Source organism: Perna viridis, chromosome 14, assembly GCF_037379345.1.
Source record: "Perna viridis isolate PV_CMFRI_1.1 ecotype Kerala chromosome 14, ASM3737934v1, whole genome shotgun sequence".
NCBI lineage: Eukaryota > Metazoa > Mollusca > Bivalvia > Mytilida > Mytilidae > Perna > Perna viridis.
The window spans coordinates 9437522-9455140 of NC_142458.1; the positions used below are offsets into that span (position 1 = coordinate 9437522).

General features: G+C 33.0%; 1 protein-coding gene across 2 annotated transcripts in view; it reads right to left on the bottom strand.

Annotated features, from left to right (window-relative positions):
- Nucleotides 1-17619, bottom strand: part of LOC148598140 (MAM and LDL-receptor class A domain-containing protein 1-like) — a 156544-nt gene that overhangs the window by 68514 nt on the left and 70411 nt on the right. For both annotated transcript variants that reach the window (XM_088562174.1, XM_088562173.1), the window contains 9 exons: nt 16355-16481; nt 12012-12190; nt 9867-9942; nt 9052-9222; nt 7768-8103; nt 5827-5991; nt 2994-3341; nt 2117-2209; nt 329-682 (listed from right to left, as the gene is read on the bottom strand). In XM_088562174.1, coding sequence (XP_088418300.1) covers nt 329-682; nt 2117-2209; nt 2994-3341; nt 5827-5991; nt 7768-8103; nt 9052-9222; nt 9867-9942; nt 12012-12190; nt 16355-16481 — 1849 coding nt within the window. The remainder of the gene's footprint in view (nt 1-328; nt 683-2116; nt 2210-2993; nt 3342-5826; nt 5992-7767; nt 8104-9051; nt 9223-9866; nt 9943-12011; nt 12191-16354; nt 16482-17619) is intronic.

Consider the following 17619-nt stretch of genomic DNA (forward strand, 5'->3'; position numbering starts at 1 on the left):
AAGATCATTGTGACAAAATTAAGACGGACAGAATGACAGAAGGACAGACATGGTGATTCTAATATCCTTGCCACCCATCACTGACTGGGGATACTAACTGTAAGATTTTTCAATACAATAAGCCTGGTTGTATTTGAGGACAATGCTGAGTGTGATGTCGCTGATTTCAGCTAATTTAGTTGTGACGTTTGCCTAGACTTCTATTGAGTATTTTAGCATGGTTGGTAACGATGGTTTTATTTAATCTTTGGAGATCCTATCGTGGAATATTCACTAACCTACAGTCATAAGTTTATACTATTTTATATACCAAAAGGAAAGTCCTTACCTTCACAGGCTGCAGTAGACACCATGATATTGTTGACCCCATTGGAGGAGAAAATAGGTCCAACTCTATGTCGAAACACTAGGGCAATATCACCACTAGCCTGCTCTAAGCTTAAACATCTTCTTGTCCAGTCTGTTTGGCTTGTTGTCGAAAAAACATAATTTATAGTACTGACATTAGCATCAGTAAGGTTACCAGACCAAGCGGGTATCCAGCCAAAGGAAAATTTAGTGTATTTCGAGTTGGAAAAGTCAAAAGTCACTGTCTCTGTGCCAATAGCTGTAAAAACTGGAGAAATCAAATAAGCCATTTCTCCTTCATAATAATTATTGTTATTGATGAACATGGACTTTTCTGAAAAATAAAACAAGTATTATCTTTAAAAAAAAAGATAGCCACGCAATAAAACTTGTTCTTTTTACTTATTATTTTCTACATTTCATTCAGGAAATAACACATGGTTTGAACGACACTAAGTTATAAGTATTTGACCAATCAGGAAACAGAATTCTGATCAGGTGACTTGCATTTCCATGGAAGAGCATCTCTAAGGTCAAAGGGTAAAAAGAAAAACTAAACCAACTGCTTCCGAAAAAAAATTTGATTTAATTATGATTTATTTAATCCCACATACAAAAATTTGAACAATATTAATCCATAGAGAGTGAAGATAATTGCAATGAAATATGTTAATAGTTTTAGTTTTGGGTTTTATTTTTTCAAATCAGAACAGGGCTAAATACTCCTCAAGTTAATTTAATCAAAATTAAAAGAAAAAAACAGGATTTTTAGCAAATTTTTTGTATGATAATATTTCTTTCAAATTTATTAGATTGGGCAGTTAAAATTAAAAACTATAATGGTAATTTAACACGTGGGTTTCTTACAAGGTTCAAAATATTTTGACATTTAATATTCCGATTTTACAATGGAATATAAAGGATGTTACCTTAATAGTACCAAAACCATTTCTTTAAAAAAGAAGTCCGTCAAAAACTGTACAATTTTGTTATTTGATAGAGTATATTGTTTCAACTGGAATAATGAAATCAAGGGTTTTAAATTATGTTTAAGTAAAAATTCAAATTCAAAATTTTACATGGTTTTTAATAGAATTACCTCCCTTTACTATATCTGAATGTAAAAATGCATGAGTCATTTAAAAATTAAGGTTTAGAATCAAATACTATTAGTTAATTAAAAAAACGAGAAAACTTTAAATTTAAAACCATATGTAAATATCATGTTTCGTTTTTTTTTTTTTTTTTTTTATATATATCCAACTAATATTTTTGCAATACCTGGTGGACAGAACTACTTTGATATGCATATCATTACAGTTCTGGCAAATTTTTCAATAAAATTCTCCTTTCTTCATCAGAGGTGATTTTTTAAGGGTATCGAAAATTACCAAGTAGTTCCAATTACTTTAAATTCCAACATTATCAAAACAAGCTGAAAATCTGTTTTTTCTGACACAGTCGGTATGGAGTTCTTTGTGACATCACTTGACACCCATGACGGACACAGTCAGTATAGAGTTCTTTGTGACATCACTTGACACCCATGACTGACACAGTCACTATAGAGTTCTTTGTGACATCACTTGACACCCATGATGCTTAATTATGGCAATGCAACCATACAAGCTTACAACCTCACATTTCATTGGTCAAAAGTGATGACAATCATGATATTCAAAGCTTCAGTGGGGGCATCTGTGCCAGAAATATTTTCAATCAAAAACTTTCATATATATTTGTTTACCTGTAGAATTTTAGAACTCACCTATGTTATTATAAAACCAGGAACTCATTGAAGGATTGCTCTTCCAGGTTACGTAATCACACATACCATATGAAAAATCACATGACACTGGATCTAAAATAAAGATCACACGATTACAGGTTTATTTATATGTCAAATGATACTGACAACTCAAATATGAATTTCCCTATGTTGCCATGCTTGTTATATGCCCACATGTACAAGATATTTATATATACAGCAACCAAAATCATTTACAATGTAAGACTCATTTATATTCAGCCACATACCAGATTTGAAAGTAATCTGTCCAGTGGGAACCCTAAATTGTTGTGACAAAAAATTTCTCCATCATTCCATATGATTAAGAATAGTTAAGTACCATTGAACAGGAAGTTGTTTTCAGACAGCAACAAAATTTGCTTACAACATAATTATGTTTCATCTGTAAAAAGCCGCTCACCAAGTTTGAAATTATACCAACCATTTGGAGCTGAGATAAAAATTGTGATAAAATTTGGATGAATGGCTGATGGGCAAAGTGATTTTAGTATACCATTCACCTGTTGGGTGGAACTGACATGAAATTTAAAAATATTTTGAATAAGGCTTCTTAACACAGAAATGTTTTGTTTTTTCTTTTGCCACAGGGACACATATGACTCTTCAAGGTCAATTAAATAGAAGTATAGCAAATTCAGCCACAAAATATACAATATCAATACAAATTTCAACAGTAAAATCTTTAAATGACAGAAGCAGGATCTGATTTTACGCAGTCAAATAATATCACAGCATTGTTTATGCTACGTAATGACAATCTGAATTTTCACATTGGTACCTTAAAGAAATTCACACTCTGTAGCGCAAATTTGCATTGTAATAAGTAAATTCTTACGGGAGCACTCTTCATCTGTCACAAGAATATCATCAACAGCAATGTCACCAATTGGTCCTGATCCTCGGACAGCAACAAAACTTAATTCTACTACAATGTTAGGATTTACACCAAGGCTTATACACCCCAGTTTCCAGTCACTTCCTTGATCACCAGTCATGCTCCAGACTGTTGCTATGGAGTTATCTCCCTTATTTTTGGCCTGGATTAAAAGGGTACCAGAATCAGGACCATGCATATGGTACTTGAATTGCACATTCTGCCTTCCTGTTGCAGTGAATTCTGGGAATGTCAAAGCAGTAGCATCTCCACTTCCACCATATGTTGCTTCTGTATACATGTAGTAACCTTAAAAAAAACAAATCGATCAAGGTAATATAGGTCACAAGTAAAACTGACAAAGCAAAATTCAGCTAAAAAAGATTCTAAAGAAGAGAAGGTGAAGGTCAAGACTTGTTCATGCAGTACTCTGTTGCTAGTCAGTAAAATATGGATTTCGGATAGTTCTAATAAGTGTTTTGGACTCTTTTTTTCACAAAACATAAATATCTTTTTTACCTTTTTACACTAAAAACTGGGGGCTGGGATTGGAATAGCCCACAGTTTCTATGTTACAAATCATAGTGACCTGTCCGGATACCTAGGGGCGCATATTTTTAATTAAAGAAGATACACTGTAAAATGGAAAATGAAAGTGGACTTTGAACCTTGTAGTTAATTAGTATTTACAAATAGTAAAATTGACCTTTAAACTATTGATAGAACCAATAAAATTTCATTAACTGACACAGCAAATTTAGTAGGGTAGAGTTGTAGGATCATTGATATATCAAGTAATGACCCAGAGAAAACAGATCTCGGAATGTGAAACTAGTTGTCAAGATGTTAGTAATTTATAATAAGTTACTTTTTTGACAAAACTGAGAAGCAGCAGAAGCTCAATCCACAAAACATCATAAGTCATGATTCTAAATTAAAGAAATTTGAAGACTCGCCCACTGTTACTACAACCAATTATTCATAAAGCTCAAGAGTGCACCAAAACAGAACATTAAAAGAATCTGTGTCAGATCTGAAATGTTGATCTACAAAAAATAACAGTTAGAAATAGTAGCCTGCCCGCCAGCCTGTGACTGGCTATTTCTTGGCAAGGCTGGCTAATTTTAGCAAAAATTTATATAGCCATATAGTAAATATATTGAAAAATTGTATTCAGGAATGGCTAGAATTTGAGTGAGTTTCCTACCCTGAAAATAACTTGTTGATTACTGGTTTACATCTTGTAAGAAATGAAAATACAGAAAAACTGCTACCTAAATGTAAGTGAGTTCTTTATAATTTCACAAACTGGGAATTGACTATAGAATAGATTTGGCAATGTTCACAAGATCAAAATAAATGGTGATTACACTATAGCTTTAATTGTAGTAAGTCATTTATCACAGAAACCTTGAATATATACTACAGATTGCAGGTAGATTGGAGGGAAGACCATTTGGTATATGCGAGCAATTTCCATCCGAAAAAAAAGAGGCTAAGAGTCGGAAGTTATACCCTGAAATGAAAGAGGCAAAACAGGAACATATGCAATGTGTCATGATTAGAGACAAACTCTACATTGATCATCAGTTGTATGTTCCATCAGTAGACAATGATAACACTGTGTTTAACTTGCAACTAAACACAGTTCGACAGAGAATGGCTGTATATCATGTTTCAGACAACATCAGAGCACATCTCTTTGTAGTCACCAGCCGAAAAAAAAAAAACACAGACAAGGCTCGTTACCAAGTGCAATGTAACCCGGAGGACATTGGGGACCATCTAGATAAGAACAAGGTGCAAGAGGGCATTCCTCGACAGAAAATGATGAAGTGAAAAACACCACCAAGGGAGAACTTAACATTGAACAATTAAAGATTTATTTTCTGAATGTATACACAGGCAAATATTTTTCACGTGAAATTCATGTTAATCGAGCTTCACATGAAATTCATGTGAAATTCACATAAAATTAACATGATTTTCATGTGAAATTCATTAAACACGAATTTCATGTGAACATTTCGTTTGAATTTCACCCAAATTTCATATGAACTCTGTCACCTAGTTTATTTGCTCAATTCAGGTGAAAATCATGGGAAATTCGTGTGAAAATCAAGTGAAATAATTTTGCCTGTGTATGTGGACTGAAAAAGAAATTATTATATCCAAAATTTAATGAATTGTTAGTTTCTTATGATGTTTGTATATTTGTATAATCAAAATTTCTTGATTTAGATGAAATTTAATGGTCTTTTTATGTAGTATAAAGCAGACAAAATTGTAAACGACCATCGGGAGGTATCAAAGTAATATATAAAATCACTCTGCATAAACACAATAAATTTGTAAGAATCAGACAACATGGAGGTAATCAGAAATATGCATGTCAAAACATCCCCGTTCTATCAATAAAATATCACTCAAGGATGCTTTCTCTATTTGGAAAGTCAATTATTTGATCACTGCATCACTGGCTTTGCACACAAATTTTTCAGTAGAACCTTAGAAAAATGAGGTTTTTGACAGAGTTATCTGTCCTTGAAATGTTCATTTTCAGTGCATTTCAATGAAATTTTAACCCAATGGTCCAGCATGATATGGAAAAATTTATTTGTTTTAATTGATTCTGATGGTGCAATTTGCCAAATAAAACTATCAAATGATGGGTTTTTTTAATACCATTTTTCACCAACTGCCTGATTCTTTCCAGGACTGACACTTAAAAAGTCCAAAAGTCCAAACAGGATTCAGTTCAGACAAGTTTCAATGTATCTAAATCATTCCTTACCATTACTGCCTGAAGCATCAGACTGGGGCCCTGTTTCTTTTGATGGTGTAGGTCCAGAGTGACGCATCCATTTAAATGAATGTGAAGCTTGGGTACAAGAGCAGTTTATGGAATACCCACAGATGTATGGCTGATCAACATCACATGTATTCTCTACAATGCCATCTGGAAAAAAAATAAAAACAATTAATTTATGAACCTACTAATCACTTATAAGCATGCTTACCCTTCCAGAGCACCTGATTTCATTCCTGGTTATATTGTGGGAATTCATATTGCTACCGCTTTAGTTTTTGTGAGACGTCTTGTTTATCTTATCTTGAGTTTTTATATGTAATCTACTTTATTGAGTTCCCTATATTGTGTTAGTAAATGATGTCTGTAATCTGTAAGTAAATGTTTACTGTTTACAAATTTAGGCGATGTTTTTTTTGTATTTTTACATGTTTGAATTATCCATCTGCTGATGATTAGGTATTATTATTTTATTTTTTTTTGCTGATAATCAGTCTGTGCCAAAAAGCTTTCCTGCTACTAGCCCAAATCATTGAATTTCAACAACTTCCCCTTAAAGTTGGCTCATTTCCACTGAATTTAAATACAAAAAATCTGTTTTTACTTGACTCAGGCATATGGCTAGCTGCTAAAAGCAAAGACTGCCACATTCAATTAGACAGTAAAAAAACTTTCAAAAAATTGAAATACATTTCACATAAAATAAGATTTTTGCTTTGTCTAAGTGCAAGACATTGGAATAACAATGAAGTAACCATTTTCATGCTAGATATACCCCAACAGGTACAAATCCTACAAAACAGGAAGTTGAAGATAAATAGCAACTAAAATAGCTTAAAATGTATGCCAAATCTACAGAATGCCACATACCAAATATAAAATCAATCAGTAGATGGGAAGCCAAAATTTTCATGGCAAAAAATTATTTCATTATTCCTTAAGTTAATAGAAGATGGCAACCAAAACACAGTTGCCAACCCTATTTTGATACAATCAGTAAAAAAAAGTATAAAGTTATCCGTAATTTGACACTTGTGTCAGCAATCATCATATCATTTGAATCTGTCTAGGATGAAAATGTGTTTCCTTCACTTTTTAGAAACAACAAGATTTATCTCAACTGAGAAAGATAACATTAGTGAAACCCCAACACACTGCATGATCATAATCTTCACTGGGCTCATTTCAATTGGCTCTGTGAAGCATCTAAATGGTCAGAATTCATTTTCTAAACCAGAAACAGCTTGAACTGGAAACAATGCAAATCCATAAATAATAGTTGGTTGGCTGTAAGACCGTATTTTCTACCCGAAATTCGTAAAAATTATGAACAATTAAAAAAGGTTGGCATTTATGCCCAAACTACTCACAAAGAATACCTTATTTACATTAAATTAGAAATCAATCCATCGAAGTGGAGTTGAGGTAATTGAGACAAAATTCTGACATTTGGAATGATTGACAAGGTGATTCCAATATTCCACCCACTTGTTGAGAGGGATATAAATATGAAAATAAGCTTTATCATTAGTGTAAAGAGTAATTTATATGTATCATAAATGTACTTTAGCGATAAAGTCCCTTAAATTAATATTTCCATATATACAGGCAAATATTTTTCACGCGAAATTCATGTTAATCGAGCTTCACATGAAATTCATGTGAAATTCACATGAAATTAACATGATTTTCATGAGAAATTAACTAAACACGAATTTCATGTGAACATTTCGAGTGATTTTCACGTGAAGGTTTCTTTAACCCGAAATTCATGTGAACTCTGTCACTTAGTTTATTTGCTCAATTCAGGTGAAAATCATGTGAAATTTGTGTGAAATTCATGTGAAAATCATGTGAAATAATTTTGCCTGTGTATATCACCATATGCCTGATTTTTACGAGAGAAAGTACTTAAAACAAACTTACAATGACAAGGAGTTTCAGAGACCGTCACATTGTCAATGGCAATAACCGAAGAACCATCACTGCTACGGGTTGCTTTAAACTCTAGATTCGACTTTTCGCCACTGTTCAGTGAAACACACGACATAAACCATCCTTTCGGCTGCTCACCAGATTTGTACCATAAGGAGGTTTTACCATTGACCTCATCATAAGAAGATAATTGCAGTGATCCTACATCAGTGCCGCCAAAGTATGTATAAAATCTTACAGTAGAGATTAAAGTTGAATTAAAGACAGGTGAGGTCAAGGTTGCAGTATCTCCTTCCCTTCCTGTCATGTTGTAGAAGTAAAAGTAACCTAAAAATATGAAAATGTAAAAATAGATATCAAAGAAAATAGGAAATACATTAAAAATAATTTGACATAATGTAGATTTACTCAGTATGTCATCCAACTTGAACAATCCTTCTCTTAATAATGCACTCAACATGATTCGAAGATGAAAGGAGTATAACTTTAAATTATGTGGATAACGGAGATAGACCTAGGGTAAGAGAGATATGTTTTCTTAAGTCTGTTTAGCAAGGCATGTTTTCATGAGACAGTTTAGAGTGTTATTTCATCATGAATCAGTTTAGAAAGGTTTGTTTTCATGAGTCAGAGTAAAGGGTTATGTTTTTATGAGTCATTTTAGAGGGTTATGTTTTCATGAGTAAGTTTAGAGGGTTATGTTTTCATGAGACAGTTCAGAGATGTATGTTTTCATGAGTCAGTTTAGAGAGGTATATGTTCATGAGTCAGTTTAGAGGATTTTGTTTTCATGAGATAGTTCAAAGAAGGATGTTTTCATGAGTCAGTTTTCACAGGTATGTGTTTATGAGTCAGTTTTGAGAGGTATGTGTTTCCACATGTAATTTTAGTGAGGTATTTTTTAATGAGTCAATTCAGCATGCTGAAAAAAAATATTTTAAAGAAATTTTCAAAAAGTTATCATAAGGGCATAAATGGCATTCATTTTTTTTCATTTGTCAGTAATTCGAGGTATGAAATAAATGAAATGCCCTGCAATTTCATCATCAAAGGAAGATAACTCAATTTCCCCACCATCCATCTATTTTAACTTTAAATTCTTGTTTTTCTGCTATCTTTGACACTTCTGAGACAAATGAATTGTCAATTTGACTTCAAAAGACCATAAACTATGTACCCACATTGTCAAATATCTTAGTTTTGTCTGAGCATGATCCATTCTTTTTTTTTTTTTAATTTTGCCTGATATTTACAAAGTCCAGTACTTAACCATACCACTTATATATCCTTCAGAATCCCCAGGTGGAAAGTTCTGGCCACTTCCAGATGACCCGCGCCAATTAGTTGAACCAGAGATGACCTCTGCTGTGTAGTTACAAGCTGATGATGTAATAAAAGTACAGTTGACCCCTGTGTCTTCATCAGTAGTGCCCCGGCATATGGATTCTAAAACAAATATTGATGAGTCACAAATGATAAAGATATATTCAATTGGTACAAAACATGAAATTGCAAATGTACAATAAGTTGATACTGAAAAACAATCAGAAATCCCCAAACTATATAAGGCCTCCAAATTTGTAATCAATCCATTCGGGGGAGCCAAGAAAATTGTGATGGGATTCAGACTACTGGACAGAATGACCGTCCAACAGACCAACAAAGTGACTCCAGTACAACAGCCACTCATTGAGAAGGAGTATGATAGAAATATTTCACAAGAAGGAGGGATGATAACATTGGGTTTTGACGGGAGGTATGGATGCATAGCCGATAAGATCTTAATTTTAGGGGGGAATTTGTTCTTGAATTGTCATTAGATGTGTGGAAGGATGATCGGACAAATAAATGGAAGTAAAAACACTTAAGTACCATTTTGTTTAAAAATCGGGTAAAGGGTTAAATATTTTCTCAATTTTAAAGTAAAACAACGATTCTTGGTACCAATATCAATTCCAGATTTTCTATACCAATTTTTGGGCAGGACATGTACCAATATCAACTATAGATTTTCTATAACATTTATTGGGCAGGACATGTACCAATACCAACTCCAGATTTTCTATAAAAATTCATGATACTCTACATACCACATGATCCTTGGGTCAGTCTGATGTCATCCAGAGAAATATCACCTTGGTAATTAGAGCCACGAATACCTATAAACTATAACAAAAAAAGATATTACCCTCAATAAAATGTTTAAAACAGACTGGGCTCATTCAAGCTACACAGGCAAAATTATTTCACATGATTTTCACCTAAATTGAGCAAATAAACTAAGTGACAGAGTTCACGTTAAATTCGGGTGAATGGGACCTTCACGTGAAATTCACACAAAATGTTCTCATGAAATTCATGTTTAGTGAATTTCACATGAAAATCATGTTAATTTCATGTGAATTTTACATGAAAATCATGTTAATTTCATGTGAATTTTACATGAATTTCATATGAAGCTCGATTAACATGAATTTCATGTGAAAAATATTTGCCTGTGTACCAAAATGCCTACCAAACATTTTTTTTTCTATTTTCCTATTTCTGATATAAATTGGACTCTGTGATTGAATTAAAGGGGAAATACTTGGTAAATGCAAGTTGAAAATCAATTTTGCTAGTAGAAATTATTTCCACTTGCTAAAATTTGCTAGTGGAATTGTATGTCATACAAGTAAAGCAAGTGTAAATTTTCAGTACTTGCTAAATTTAGCTAGTGGAAAAAATTCTGAAATTCAATCTCTGGGACTGAAAATGAAATCTGAATATGAACACCGACTGATAGCCTTCATGCATTCCTGAATCATTATAAAATGTCTGGAAGGATATATTGGATTGAAAACAAATCTGGCTAATATCCATCGAAATGTTCTAGAATCATCATAAAATGTGTGGAAGGATGAACACACAAATAAATGGAAGTAAAAACACTTTAGTACCATTCTGTTTAAAAATAAGGCAAAGGGTTGAATATTTTCTCAATTTAAGTCTTAATTACATTCAATTCATCTACATAACAACTGAAAAGCTATTCAGATTTATCATGAAGCATCTGAGATGACAAAGTTATTTTTTACTGTGTTTATAGTGGAAATTTGTCCCTTTTTTCATAGTGCATTTCAACTATATTTGACCTTTCAATACATCAAAAAAGCAGACTCAACACACATTTATATAGTTATCTCTGGAGGTTATGATGTATAATTACATGGATGATGCAATAAAATCTTTGCACTTTTGTTTTCCATGTGCAACACTGTATTAAAGCATTTTGCCTGATTCTTAGACACAGAAGTACTTAAATATTACTCAGCACTGAGTAATTCAATTTGATTTTAGGCTTTGCCTAAGAGGACAAGAGCTACTTACAGTCAAATTTCAACTTTGTTTTGGGTGATTTTTCAACCAATGGGAATTTTATGCAAGACTTCATTTGACATATCCTATGTGACTGCATTGAAAGTTCAAATAACGACTTCTTAACTACATACGCCATTTCTAAAAAGCAGGCGTCGGTTTCACAAAAAGTCGTAAGTGTGAAATTGATCGTAAATCATGACGTCACAATGCTATTTTAATTTATGACGTTGTTACTTATGATCAACTTTACACATACGACTTTTTGCGAAATCGAGACCAGAACTTTCTATAGATCAGGTTTTAGGCAATTTATGTTTCTGAGCATCTACAATACTAAGACAGTCACTGACATTACATCTCTACAGTACCTGAACCGATCCGTACAATAAAAATTGTGATCAGTCATCGATCAACAATCAGTTGCCAGTCAGTCATCTATCCGTCAAACCGATCTCTTTAACTGGTGATCGCATCGCATGACCACAGAGCGGTCAATGTATTTTACAGGATTTTTTGTTTTCTTTGTCAATTTTACATATATATTTACGTAATGTTACATATTTAAACATCAATTTATATTTTTATTTTACATTTCTTTAATTTAAAACAGATATTATGTCATTTTACATAACAAAATTGCGATCAGATGGGTCACCGGTCATCAGTCATCAACCTGTCAAATCATTGCGCGGATCAGTTCAAGGACTGTATCTACCATGGCCTGTAAATTTCTATCTGAACTAGAAAACTGTCAACAAAGCTTTGTTGTAACATCCACCTCCGCTCTTCAGAAACCATTCAGACTGAAAACATAGTAGAAGGTACACAATTGCATCATTTAATAAAGAATATGTGAAAGTTTAACAAAAATTTACCCTAAATTTGGTCATTCCATTTAAATTTATTCTGTTTGAATGCCACATATTTCCCTGGTTATATTTCTTAGACCACACGACAGAACCACCCGGATCCCTAACTGTGGACACATTGACTTGGAGTTCATTGATGCCTGTTCCATACATGTGGTAGTAAAATGACAGACAATGTTGACTTCCTGAAAAGAAATGTATCATACTGTGTTATTTCATATCAGTAAAAATCAGTAATTTCAATTGGATAAAACCTTTACACATGGTATTAATTAACCAGCAGTATAAAGTTTTACCAGTCAATACCGTAATGTGAAAATACCCACAGGCATTATCACATCGTGGTAATGCCAGGTTACGAATTTAGAGTTATATCACCTTATTAAAATGCATTCGTGATCATGCAGTTGTCAATGTCAATAAGCAGAAACATGATTTGCATGTCTTTCTGGGAAAAAATCAAGGATATGGTTCCTCAATGAAATAAACATAATAGTTGTTGATAAACTGGTCAATATCGTGATATTTAGACTGCCTGTAGGACAGTGGTATTGACTGTGACAGCAATAATGACCTCAACTGTGGCTTGGTCATTATCACTGTCTTAGTCAATACCGCTGTCCTGTGGGCAGTCTAAATATCACAATATTGACCAGTTTACCAGGGAACCAGATTAATTATATAATAGTTGTCGATAAACTGGTCAATATCGTGAATATTTAGACTGTCCTGTGGGCTGTCTAAATATCACAATATTGACCAGTTTATCGACAACTATTATATAATTAATCTGGTTCCCTGGTCAATATCATCAGCGACCCTAGGATCACTAAAACATAGACTCAGGTCACCATCGATGGATATGCACAATGTATGAGTAAATTGCCGCTTAAGAAATAAAGTAAAAACCAAGATGAAATTATCTAAATTAACTTATTTATAGCGCATTTGTATCGAAAGGTAATCTAAGTAATTTGGAAGAAATATTTAAACGTTGCTTTTAAAAATTTGAATATTTGAAGGTATAAAATAAATATTACCCGGGCTGCCAGGTTACATACTGTGTATACACACATAAATTTCACAGGATTTTCAATGAATCAAACAAACAAAATTTCATATGCATCAAGCCTTCATGTAAAGTTCATGTGAATCAAGCCTTCATGTAAAGTTCATATGAATCAAGCCTTCATGTAAAGTTCATGTACATCAAGCCTTCATTTTAATTTTATGTGAATCGAGCTTTCATTTTAATTTTATGTGAATCGAGCCTTACTGTGAATTTCTTGTTAATTGAGCCTTTGTGTACATTTCAAGTGATATACCTATGTGTGATTTTCATGTGAATCGAGCTGCTGTGTGAATTTCAAATGAATTTTGGCAGTCTGTCTTAAAAATATCAAAATAAGATCCTAGAAATAACTCTAGCCTTAATACTTCATATTTGCCAAAATAATAAACACCAAAATTTTTTTTTTACAATTTTGACTCAAAATTGCCAAATAGTACACCCTCCAAAACAACCTGTCATATAATACAAGGAGTCAAGATATTTGAGAAGAAATTCAGAACAAGGTGATTACAATACAACATCCACTTCTTGAACAGTGGTAGTATAGATATCATAACAAGTTAAAGTTGAATATTGCAAAATATCAACTCAAATTATTCAATTTCAATATCATAACTTATGATGATGAAATTAAATAATCGAAAGACTGGAGTCTTCAAAGTCACTAATTGTCAAATATTCTATGCCACTGACTTTGGCTTGCTTTCAACATCCAGGCGAATTCAATGCTCTAGTAAACTTAACTCCCAGTCAATGAGTGATTTTTTCAATGTATTGACTTGATTCAAAATTTTAAAAAATCACAAATTTTTGTGAGCTGGAACTTGAAGATTTTAGGTCAATTGATAATATACATTCATGTTCCTTTCCATTTAACATCTTTTGACATATCATACATTTGTACATTACTATCAAAATAAGTGTTTTCCTTTTTCGAAAATAATTCATACTTTACATTTAAGAATGTTTCAAAGCTTATGTCAGTATTAAGAGTTCATTAGAGTTTGTGCTGTAACGTTTTACATGTACCAACTTTACTTTTGAACTTTGTGGTGTAAAGCAACAGTAAATTAAAAGGCTAAGATTGGTAAACCTCAAGCAAAGTTGAGATATGCTCTATTTTAAATCGGGTGACTTTATAACCATGATGACCAGAATATTTCTCAATCAAAACATCTTGAGACTAAATGTTTCTCAGCTATATTACAGAAAATTCAATGCTAACCGACCATTTTATCTTTTAATGTAAACTTCCCGCTCTCATACAAGTAAAAAAAAAACCACTAAGAACACATATATTTAAGAGGTATATTTTGATCTTGTATGACGCTATTGAAAGGTACTATGGCACCGATCAGCAGTACAAGGTGGTGAATTAATATATAATTATGAAAATAATATACAAATGTACAGTACTGAAATTATGAGTGCAAAGAATCGTTAACAATATTAGAAACTTAAGGAGCCACAAGGTGATAAGGGACACAACTCTCACAAGTCATTGGGACATTTGTATTCAGCATTTAACATCAATCTCATGTAAGCACCAAAGTAAACATGGACTAATTTCATTCTGATTCAAAGTAAAAGCTTGAAAGGCTTTGGTGAAATTGAATATAAAACGGTGAAACTTCTCCAAACTGGCCACCACTGGGACAAGAAAAAATAGCTGGTCTATAGGGGTGGCCTTTTTTGTGAAAAATGCAATGCATTCTAAGAGCTGTTTCCATTAATGTGTTCTATAACCCTACACCTTGCCAGTTTGTTGGTCGAGACATGTATAATGCCAATTCAAAATTTTTGCCCTTGTATTACATTTCAAAGCTTGCATCATTTATAAATTATTTGATTTTACAAACAGTACTGCCGACAATAATGTTCATGGTTTTGGAAGAATGTGTATTAAAGATCAAAGGGATATTGATGGGAATTAATTATTTGTATTGTTTCCGTAAATTACATATCAACAAAGTATAATAATTTCACCCCTATGTTGTTTTGGCTTGGGTACAGGTCACATTAATTGACAGTTAAAAGATCATAAAGATCGAACTACTAAATGACCCCGGTTGCCTGACGTGTGTACACACCAATTAACAGGCAACCAGTGACAAAATATAATGTCTGGATTAAATTTGTTGTTTACACTACTGTCCCCTTCATCTGTCCACTGATGAAATGCAAACCGGTCAGTGAATGAATTATTAATTACGTAATATTACGTAATCATTTAGTTTTGTTGACACATTTGTAACAGGTGAACAATAACTGGGTGGCCTGAATTGAGAGGTTGTTTTTATTTGAAATATGTAACTAAAACTGTGAAAAACCGGCCGCATTCAATTTAAATGGGTGGCCGGTCTATAAAAGACAAAACACACAAGTTTTAAGGTATATCGGCCGGGACTTTTGAAAACAGCCGGTTTGAAGAGAAGACCGGTTTTCTGAGGGTCCGGTTTGGAGAAGTTTCACTGTACAAAAATATCACTGATTCCTGGAGTTATGTCCTGTACCCTAGGTCTACCTCCTTAAGAAGACAAAAGAGTTGATATTTCATGATATTTAACTTTATTCAACTATCGTGAGTTATTTTAGTACTTCTCCATCTAAGAATCAGACAAAATGTGTAGAAGGGGTGGCACATGAAGGGAAAAAACACAGAGATTTCATTGCATTAACCAAGTATTTATACCCAATAACCTCCAAAAATAATCATCGAAATGGCTGTAAAATTTGCCGTTTGAAGATATTGATAGGTCAGATTTAGTTGAAATGCGCTATGGAAAAATGGCGGGAAAATTTTCCTGCACTTCTTCCTTATATAAGCAGTCAAAAAATATCTAAATCACAGATGCTTCAGGATAAATTTAAATAGGTTTTCAGTTGTTTTCTAGATTTATTGAATATATTGGAGGCAAAAAAAGACCAAATTGAGAAATATGACATGCCAACCATTGCCTGATTCTTACACAGAATGGTACTTAAATCTATGATTCATTTGGAATAATTTGGCTTGTTGACTTTCAGCATCTGTCATGGCAGAAATTCTGATGATCACCTGTCAATGATATCAATAATATTAGGAGAACAATGCTTGAAACATCACAACTTTGTTTTCAACCGATCAGGTTTTATAGAAAGTGATACAAAATCGCATAACTTATCTTCATATCACTAGTCCATATCACGTTGTCCATCATGTGATATCTAAAATATCTACCCATCCAAGAAGTAGATAAAGAGATTAAAAATACCAAAGGAGAGCAAAACATCTCACCATCATAAGTATTACTGTCCTCTAATATGGCACTACTTCCATAGGAGCCACTTGAGGTCTCAATATGTATATAGTAGCTGCCATCCCTTGCGGAGCATGGTCCTGTACTTGTTGAAGGGGTGCATCCCTGGAAAAATATTAGCATAAGAAAATATAGTAATACCAAGGGTGGAAATCAAAGAGTTCTTACACTTTTAAAAAATTTAGCATCTAAAGAGATGTAAAATGATACCCCCTCCCCCATGTTGTGTTGTATTTTAACATGGTATTCGATTTGTAAACAAAGAAGGTTCACTGCACACAGAGTTTTCAAACCTAAAGACTTTTTCGGCAAACGTCACCGATCGGGGCCAATAAACATTGAAAATAACTAACATTCTTTATTAAAGTGACAAACATACATACATGTGTGTGCATGTGTGTGCATGTGTGCATGTGTATGCCACTTGAATGAAGAATTGATATATCTATATATATGTGAAAGTACTCCCTCATCTTCTTTTCTAATTTATGATCCTAGCTAGAGCACTGATAATAATTTCACTCACAAGTAGATGCTTAAAGGATGCTTTTAACTAAATTTGCTAATATCATTAAAGTAGTTTCTGGGAGACATGTGAATGACAACATAAGAAAGATGATAGATATTACAATAACCTTAGCTTACATACAGTACAGTAACTGAGCCAATCCATGACAAAAATTGCAATCGGTCATTGATTACCGACTATTTTTTCGATCAGTCATCAATCCGTTAAATCGATCCATTAAACTAGTGATTGTATCACGTGACCACAGAGCGATCAATGTATTTTAAGGTTTCCAATGTTTTCTTTGTCAATTTTACACATATTTACATAATGCAATAGATCTAAACATTAATTTATACTTTTATTTCACATTTCATCTATTTTGAAGAGATCAACTATCATTTTACATAACAAAACTGCAATCAAATTGGTCACTGGTCATTGGTTATCAATCCGTCAGCGATAAATCAGTCAGTGGTCATCGATCAGCCAAGGACTGTACCTTAACCAAGCTGTGTAACTATTTTTGTCATTAATCAATGGTCCTCAATCATTGATAGATCAATTATACTTGGCATGAATTCAAAGCCTATTTTTGCTTTAATCATAATTTTCCACAAACGTTCTATAATCAAGGCGGAGTTATCCTTTTTTTCATGTGTTTTTTTAGTTTATAAAAACCACACAGCAATCCAATAACCCAATCGTAAAGAATATCATAGTTCTGTAAGTGAA